Source organism: Miscanthus floridulus, chromosome 15, assembly GCF_019320115.1.
Source record: "Miscanthus floridulus cultivar M001 chromosome 15, ASM1932011v1, whole genome shotgun sequence".
Taxonomy (NCBI): domain Eukaryota; kingdom Viridiplantae; phylum Streptophyta; class Magnoliopsida; order Poales; family Poaceae; genus Miscanthus; species Miscanthus floridulus.
This window is the reverse complement of record NC_089594.1, coordinates 16254607-16263979: the sequence shown is the minus strand read 5'-3', so window position 1 is coordinate 16263979 and position 9373 is coordinate 16254607. Positions and strand designations below refer to the sequence as shown.

The window sequence follows — 9373 nt, the reverse complement described above, 5'->3', positions numbered from 1 at the left end:
GTAGTTGCTCTTGTAATTAGATAGCTTGTGTAGCTTGCTAATTACCTTCTTGCTTGTGTAGCATAGAAGTAGCTCCCTTGCGTGGCTAATTTGGTTTTAGTAACCTTGTTAGTCACATTGCTTAGTTTGTGTAGCTAAGTATTTGCGCTCTCTAATTAGGCATTGGTTGCCTTGTTATTGAGCATTGCTAGTGAGCTTAGTTAGCTTTGTGCTTTTGCTTACTAGCATGTGTAGGAGCTCTCTTGTCGCTTAAAGTACTAGTGGCATAGGTTTGTGTAACCTTGCTCCTAGAATTGTTTAGGAGAGCTCTAGCTAGCCCGGCACCTTTGTTGCATAATTGTTATCTTTGCAAGGTGCTAGTGAACATATATAGTGGGGTATAGTCTTGGCTAGACCGATAGTTTTAATTCCGCATTTGTATCGATTAGCCGACGCGATTAAGTTTTAGAAAAGACTATTCACTATTCACCCCCCCTCTAGTTGCCATCTCGACCCTTCACGAGGCCAGTCGGCATGAGGAGGAGATCGAGAGGGCATTCGAGGCCCTGTCGGCGAGGGCGCAACAAGATGATGAGGAGGCTGCCAGAGTCAAGAGGGAGCAGGATGAGCAGCTCCAAAAGGACGGCAGACCCGCCGGTGGATCCTTGACCTTCTGGCCGAGGCTGAGAGGGAGCGGGAGCTGAGGCTAGGAGCCGAGGAGAAGCTCATGGCCCTAGAGCGGAGGGCGAGTTAGGATGCCAAGGCGGTTGCCCGGCTGTGCAAGGGGCGGGATGAGCTGCTCCAAACTGCGGAGGGGCTCTGCTCGGAGCATGGAACGGCCCGCGAGGAGCGTGACCAGGCCGTCTAAGAGCGAGATGACGCGCAGCAGAAGATTGGCTCCCTCCAGGCTGAGCCACAACAACCCAGAGGCTGGAGGCCGAGGGCATCTCTGCCGGTCTAGCCACGGAGCTTGCCGAGGTGAGAAGGAACCTTTAGGCAGAGAGTGACGAGGTGGTGCAGTCGGAGTGGTATGCGATGACCTAGAGGTGGTGCGGTTGGAGGGGACCAGTTCGCTTGTGGCCCATGCTGTCGAGATCACGGCGTGGGTGCGCCAGCTAGAGAGGGACGCCCTTCGCACCAGGGTCCATCAATCCTTTGCGATTGCTCATTCTTATTATGGGGACAGCATCGACCTAGAAACGATGAGCCTTGGCTTCGCGCCTGGTTACACTGACGCCGAGCTGGATAAGATAGAGGCGGCGGTGGCTTCTCTTTTGCGGGACCTGGCGGACAAAATGGAAGAGATAGTTCTACCTCGGAGGGGTTAGTTAGTCAGATAGGTCGAGTAATTGTTCATGTAACAAGCAGACAAACTCCAACCCTTCTGCACTGTCGTACAAACTTATCATTTTGTTTTGTTTGACTAAGTTTGTTTTCCTCCCTTTTTATGTGTGGAAAGGGGGTTCGTGTGTTCCGACCCTTCTGTTTGTTAAAACCGTGGGGCCCGAGGTGTAGGAGGGAAACTTTGATCGTGCTAGTGAGTAAGAGTGTCGTATCCGCAGGGGCGTAGGGTTCTTGTAGTCCAACCAGCGATGCTCAATCGCTTGTTTCCACAGACCATGTAGCTAAATTTATCATGAGGAAGAGGTCCGGTGCGGTGACTGTTTTAGAAAAAGGTGTATTTATACCCTTATTAGCCCCCGAGTGAGATCCTACCCCTTGCTGTTGCTGGGGTCAGGTGTCACTAAAGATCATGGAGAGGATAGCAGGATTAGTAGGAGAAAACGTCTCTTGTTTTCGTACGTACCCCCTCCCTAGGATTCAAGCTATCATTCTACGATCGCGCGTTCGTTCTTCTTGCAAGTCCAACTTTCGTCGAGCCCCTAATGTAGCGGGGGTTCGATCAACGGTTGGGTTGACTTTGTGATTGTTGCCCCATCCGTGGTTTCTGCAACCGTGGGGGTTGAGCTAACGTTACTTGCCTGGATGGCTCGAGTGATGCGTTCGGTGAGCTCACTAACGGGTATGTTCGAGTGGAATCCGGGTCCGCCATTCGCGATGGGCTCGGCAGAGCCTTCATGTGACGTTCCACTGCCCCTTAACCCGCCTTCCAATAGATGCCCCCTCAATGGGGATTCTATGGGCTCGGCTAGGAGCTAGGATCAAACGAGAAAGTTGGGATGACCCTGTCCTCTTCTAGGTGGGTCGGGCGAAGGCCGCTGGGGCTTATCTGCGTTTTCTCCCCTGGCTCTTGTTTGACATGAGGCGGCCTCGGTCTACCGATTTAGGGTCGGGCGGCTCGAGCCCCCGAGCCTTGTGAGGCTCGGTAGGGGTCGGCCATGTTTCATGCGCTACCCCGCCCTCAGTTTCCACAGTCGGAGGTGATTCGTCGTCTGTCTACGACCGCGTATTTGGTCTCTTTGTGATGCTGAGCCCCCAAGCTCCCGCGTGTAGCAGGGGTTCAGCTGGAGGGGCGGTTCGTCTTGTGATAGTCATCCCTCATGCGTCCATTCGCTAGAACAGAGGGGCTAAGCCATGCCGTGCTTTCCTCGCTGGATGGAGCACGGTGCCCGGTGAGTTGTTAACAGGCTTGTTCGAGTGGAGCCCCGGCATCCCCTTCGCTGGGGCCCGGTTCGAGGTTAGCTAGTGACTGACTCTAGATTCCTGGCGGCCGGTCCATATAGTTCTCAGATCCGTTCGATCGGTCCGAGGGCTCGATGTCTTTCTTCGGGGGAAAACCATGGACCCTGCATCATTCAAGACTCGAAACGAGGGTCGGGCCGTGGGTGAGCCAGTTCTGATCACGCTGGTGAGCAGAGATGCCATAGCCGCCGGGGCATAGGTTTTTCGAAGCTTGACCAGTTATATTCAGAGCCTGTTCCCGTAAACCTAGCTCCTAGGTTTCAACGTGAAAGGGGGGTCGGGCACTGAGAATGTTTGCTAGGCGGATAGATTTTTAAAGTGTACCGGTCCATGCTTAAGGCCCAAAAAGCCCAGGGTGCAGAAAAGAAACTCTGATTACGCTGGTGAGCAAAGGCGCCATAGCCGCTGGGGCGTAGGTTTCTCGTGGTCCGACCAGTTTTACTCAGGGTTTATTTCCGCAAACTTCACTTTTGGGTCTTAATCGTGAAAAAGGGCGGACGTAGAGATTATCTACTGGATAGATATGTCCTTATTAGCCCCCGAGTGAGGCCCGACCCCCCACCATTTGCTGGGGTTGGGTGTCACAAAAGATCCGGGAGTTCGATAGCGAAACTAATAATAAGAGGAAGTACGTGTTTATTAGGGGTAAAAGTGACATAGCTGCTCAATGTTCTAGGTGTTGATGAAGATCTCGCCGTCGAGTTTGTAGGCGCCTGGCCGGAGTTTCTCCATGACGACGCGTAGTCCCTCCTACGGCGGGGAGAGCTTGTGGCGGTCCTTGCATACTTGGCCAAGGGAAGGGGGTGACGTCGCGCGCTTCGTCTAGCTGGGCTCCGTCCTATGCTCCCCCCTTATTGGAGCTTCCAGACAAGAACCGCTTCAAGAGAACGCAGTACTTGTATAGGTGCTTGATGGGGGAAAGCATGGTTCGGGCATGGCCCTTCAAGCAGCTTCTCGAAGTGGCTCGGGATGCCCTCCGTAGGCTTCTGGCCCCCGTGCGGTCGGCGTTGGTCGCTAGCGAGCTCCCACGCCGCCGCTTGTTCTTCCTTTTGTTGGGACTTGGGAGGCTTGGAGGCGCCTTCGTCGGTGTCCTCGTCCTGCTTTGCCTTGCCCTTGAGGGCGTGTCGGCCAAAGGCCTTAGGCCCCATCAAGTCGGGGCTCGGGCTTTGGTCCTCACCTCTATCATAGCGTCCGCCACGACATGGATGGTAGCCGCGGCTAGCCCCTTCCTTTGCATCACCGCAGGCATGCCTGCGGGCGTCGAGGGTGTCACGGGCGTCACGGTGGAGGCCGAGACGCTCATGCACTGGAACCATGGTGCGCGACCCACCGCCTTGTTGGGCCTAATGGACAGGTACGTCCTCGTCGGGTTGTTCTGAGGGCGCTTCGCGTCTGCGAGCGTCGGGGGTTGTCACGCGTGTCGCGGTGGAGCTCGAGATGCTCGTGCACCGAACCCACGGTGCGCGGCCTTCCGTAGTCGAGGCTGAGGGGCTTGTTGCTTCCGGGGGCGTGGACCTCCGTTGTAAGTAGCTGTAGCTCCTCGGGCGCCTCAACGATGGCGTCGAGGCAGGTGAAGAGGAGGGGTTGTGTGGCAGCGAAAAGCCGCACCAACTCTCCCTCCGTCGTGATGACGAAGTCCAGGTTCCCGAAGTGCACGCGCGGGCCGGGACCTAGCTGACATTCACCCTGTTCGCTTGTTGGTTTCAGCCAGCCCAAACCAGCCAGCCAACAGTGTTTTCCTCTCACAACAAACCAGCACCAGCTAGCCCAAACCAGCCCAGAAACCAACCAGCGAACAGGCCGATTGTGATTAGCCATCTGAGGCCTGGTGTTGATGTCAAAACATGCAAAAAGGCCCCTACCTGGCGTGCCAACTGTCGGTATTTCGAGTAAGCACCGGCTAGTAAATTTGTATATTGCGCGTCTGATTCGGATGGTGTGCTAAGAGGACACAAGGATTATATTGGTTCGGGTCGAATGTCCCTATGTCTAGTTTCGAGCTGCTCGTGTTACTAGCACTGAGTTTATAGTAGGGGGTTACAAACTAGCGAGAGAGGGAGGTAGCGCCCGAGTCTCAGGTGTGATGCGATATGTTAGTCCGATGAATCGATGCCTTCATTAGGATGCCCTACTTTTCCTTTTATAGGTCAAGGGGAAGCAAGGGTTTTTTTACCACCGAAGGGAGGAGGAAAAGGGAAAGAGAAATGAGGCTTTCGGAGGTGCGCCGTCCTCCTCTTCGCATGGGTCCCGCTGACCTTGTAGATCGTGGTGGCAGCGGCGTCATACCGGGGGTCCTGTTAACCGCTGTAGCTTACGTGCGGGCATCGTGCACCCTTCTTGTCTTCCGTCCCATCCGAGCGGACGGAATGGTCAGAGGGTCCCCTGACAGAAAGCCATGTGGGGGGCTTAGCGGTACAGTGCCAGTCAACTGACGCCGGTTGACTGATGTTGGACGGTGGTCAGGCAAGGAGTTGGCAGCACAGTGACCACGCGTCCGTCACTGTGGGCGATGTGACTTCCCTGGAATGACATGTCGTGGGGACATGTCGTGCTGGGATGTGATCGCTTCCTGCATGATGCCAGAAGTTTGACGTTGAGTGGTACTTTCTGGCCCGTAGTGGTTGGCGGCGACGTGAGCTTCTGTTAGGAACCGTGTTCGAGGGATCAGCCGAGGCGGAGCCGACCCTCGGGATTCAGCTGAGGCGGAGCCTACTCTCGGGAGTCAGCTGAGGCGGAGCCTACCCTCGGGAGTCAGCCGAAGCGGAGCCAGCCCTCGGACGTCGGGCGAGGCGAAGCCAACCCTAGGGGGTCAGGCGAGGCGGAGCCCGCAGCCTTAGTGTTCACTGAGGCGGAGCCAACCCTCGAGGGTTGGACGAGGCGGAGCCCCTGGCCTTGGTGGTCAGACAAGGCGGAGCTCAGCAAAAGGTGTAGTCGCGCTCTTGACCGCTCGGATGAATTAATCGTTGATGGTTATTAGCTTCTCCTCTTTGGGTACCCTAGTATTGGTCCCCGACACACCTAGTTTGCTAGTATCAAATCTTTTGTTTGTTGCCTACTTTGTGACTCCTGTGATGTATATGTAATCACCTCCGATCAATGGGAAGCTTATTGTTATTGATTCTGTATCAGAAATCAATGATGTGAGGTCTCGAATTCAAATCTTGGCCATCACAATTAAATAAACTAATTATTTCTCGCTCCTATTTCGTTTCTAAGGCTTGAAGAAGCTTTCACATAAGTGAATTGTTCACCTCTTTCTATCAGTTTAAGCTTTTGGATTGAATGAACCGGTACGTGCAACTCAATAATTGTATCGTTCCACAGTCAAGATACCCATTTCACATCATTCTTTTTCTAATTTTTAAAATATTAACCGTTAATATTTGTACCAAATAATTCTTACGTTATCTTCAAATTTCCCGTTATGGCATACCTTTTTTTGGTGGCAGGACAAACCATCTTTGGAATTATGGATCTCATGCCTAATCGTTCTCGCTTAATATCTATCTACAATGTCTGGTCAGTATTATTGAGCTTGACATTTCTTACAGCCAAACTGGCAACAGTTTAGTACAGTTCGCTGTAAGAAACACCATGTATTAATAGTTCGTGGATATAGAAACCTTAATCAAAAGCGAATCAGGTAATTCGAGTAAATAGTTATACCCTTAATAAATACATTCTGTCCCAGTTAGTTATGAACAAAAAAAAAATACTGATGGTGGCCTTCTTCTTCACTATCTATATATATAAAGTTCACAGATGAACAACTGCTGCAATTCGTGTCTTCAACTCGAGGACTTCTTATTGTGTCATCAACAACAATGGCGTTTCTCATGTTATGTTTCACATCCTTTTTGCACCTGCCCATCGCTTCTCCATTGCCAATCGACGCCGCGACGGCATCTGGGCAAGACCCTGAACAGGTCGTTCAAGATGTAGTCAGGTAACTAAATCAGATTCAGGCAATGCTGCACACATACGTTCTGACATTTTAGTTTATTGCGTACTTACTAGTTCTTTTTTATCTTTCATTCTTTTGCTTAAAGTTTAACGCGATCAAAATACAGAATATAGTGGAGCCTTAATCCTTTGATCGTGTCCCCTTGACAATACAGAAGAAGCGTGAACATGCCGTCGCTGCACCGACGGCGGATGGTAGGCGAATGCGGCAGCGGCAATCCAGTGGACGACTGCTGGCGCTGCGACCCCAGCTGGGCCGACAACCGGCAGCGCCTCGCGGACTGCGTGGTCGGCTTCGGTCGCGCCGCCATCGGCGGCAAGAACGGCAAGACCTACGTGGTGACCGACCCGAGCGACGACGCTGACCCGGCGAGCCCGGCGCCGGGCACGCTCCGCTACGGCGTCATCCAGCAGAAGCCGCTGTGGATCACGTTCGCGCGCGACATGACCATCAGGCCGAAGCAGGACCTGCTCGTTGCCTCCTACAAGACCGTCGACGGCCGCGGGGCCGGCGTGGTGGTCGGCGACGGCGGCGCCTGCTTCGTGCTGCGCAACGTGAGCAACGTCATCATCCACGGGCTCACCATACGCGGCTGCAAGCCTGCGCCTGCATTGTCGCCGTCGGCGGAGTCGGAGGGTGACGGCATCACCGTGTTCCGCGCCACCAACGTGTGGGTCGATCACTGCACGCTCGAGGCCTGCGCCGACGGCCTCATCGACGTCACGGACGGCTCCACGAACGTGACCCTGTGGGCAGTCCCAATGGTGCATTGATGATGGTTTCTATCCTCATTAAATGACTTGTCACGTAGGCAAAACGTTGATGTGGCAACGTAATTAATGAAGAAAGAGAGCAAAAATCATAGAAATGGTTTCTTCATGAAGAAACCAGGTCTACTCTTGACCCAATGCACTAAGAAACCATGAAATCGTCATTGGGGAGAAACCACCAGTTTCTAGAGAGCTCGCGTCGCACTCCCATTGGAGGAAAAGATAGAGTTGGGAGAGAGAAAGAGAAAATAGTTATTACTCATAGAAACCATGGGTTGGAAAGGAGTACTTTTTTGGTGCGGTATCCTATGTTATAGAAACTACTAGTTTCTTTCATTGGGACTGCCCTAAGTAATTTGATCATGAAGAAATGATTGTATGTACTGTACTTGATATATATAGGTGCCGGTTCGGACTGTTTCACGTCATCAACAACGACTACATAAACTGGGAAATATATGCCATTGGTGGCAGTGCTTCGCCAACAATTATGAGCCATGGCAATCGATTCCTTGCCGACAAGGCCAAAGAGGTTTGTGTTATCTGTTCCCGCCAGCCACTTCTGTTATTTTTGTTTTCTTGGCTTCTTGCAAAGCTGTGTTGTTTCTGAAGAACGCCCCGAGTCTGAACTCTGAAACTCTGTCCATGATCATTCTTTCGTGAAGAATCCATTATTCTGGTACTCTAGTCAATAGTCATTATATTTAAGTTCAACAAAAAATTATTCCCATATTATATTTAAAATGAGAATGTCGCTGGCTGACCTGGCTCGCAGCACAATTTTTAGAAAGAGCTGCATGTTATTTTCAGATGATCAGGAGCAAACTAGTCTGAACAAACTTTGAAAGTTTTCTTCAGTGACCAAGCGTGAGGCAGCACCAGACACTGAGTGGAGTAAGTGGACCTGGATAACTGAAGATGATACGATGCTCAACGGCGCATTCTTCACATCATCTGGTACTCCTGGACCTGAAGTTAAGGCCCCTGGCTTTGCCAAACCTTCCTCTTTTGTGCCGGCGATCACTGCCTCCGTTGGGGTTCTGTCATGCAAGGAGGGGTCTCTGTGCTGAAAAGCTGGAGGCGCTGAGAATTTTTCAGTCGAGTCTCCTTGGGAAGCAGATGAAGCAATAATAAACAGCTATCGTATATGATGACATTTTTAGTTGTTCAGCGAGGAGAAGGACATGATAGCAAGTTTGTTACTTGTTTAACCTTTGTCTTCGGATCCATTGTCGGGCTGTTGCAAAGTTTCTTTAGTTATTCGATATGCTATCTAATGGCCAGCGTGATTCTTTAGAGCAACTCCAGCAGAGACACCCAAATCAGGGCTGCTATTTTTGATTTGGTGCTCTCCCTACTTTTGTTAGCTCAATTTTTTTTGCTTCTATTTCAACCGCAGTCCTAAATTTGGGCCCGCAAATCTATTCCGCCGGGGAATGACAGACCCTCTCGTCATTTTCTCTTTCTTCTTCCTCTGTACAGGGACCAAGAATGCCGGCGCGGGGGAAGGAGGGGGAGACGGGGCAGAGAACGCTGGCCAACGGAGGGTCCGCTCCTGCGCGACGGGGCATCGCATTCGCGCGACAGAGGTAGATCTGTCGGAGGCGGAGTAGTCGCTCGAGCTCGCCAGCGCCGAGGTGTCGGGCGCGGACCTCGTCCTCACCGTCGTCGGGGCGCGGGGTGTGTGGGCCTAGTCCTCGCGGGGCGTCGGGCGTGCAGCGAAGAACGGCGGCATGAGCGGGGGAAGGGGCAAGCGTGTAGGCACTACTACAGGAATGAATTTGCGCAGCGTGGCCAAAACACGCTCCGTGGCGGGCACCTTTTTTGCCCGCCACGGTTAACCGGTGGCCGGCCAGCGAGGCCGGCCACCGGGGCGCCCGCTGCGGGAAATTGGTTTACCGCGGCGGGCCACCTTACTTGCCCGCCGCAGAAAATCGTTATTTACCGCGGCGGGCGGTATGAATAGCCCGCCGCGGTTAATACGGTTTACCATAGCGGGCGCTTTAAACTGCCCGCC

The 9373-nt window shown here is 52.7% G+C and overlaps 1 protein-coding gene across 1 annotated transcript; it reads left to right on the top strand.

Moving 5' to 3' along the window:
* The first annotated feature begins 6446 nt into the window (after nt 1-6446).
* On the top strand, nt 6447-8426 carry LOC136507086 (probable pectate lyase 22). Its single transcript, XM_066501923.1, has 4 exons — nt 6447-6568; nt 6744-7334; nt 7759-7888; nt 8205-8426. The coding sequence occupies exons 1-4, from the start codon at nt 6447-6449 to the stop codon at nt 8424-8426; spliced, it is 1065 nt and encodes a 354-aa protein (XP_066358020.1).
* The last annotated feature ends 947 nt before the right edge of the window (nt 8427-9373 follow it).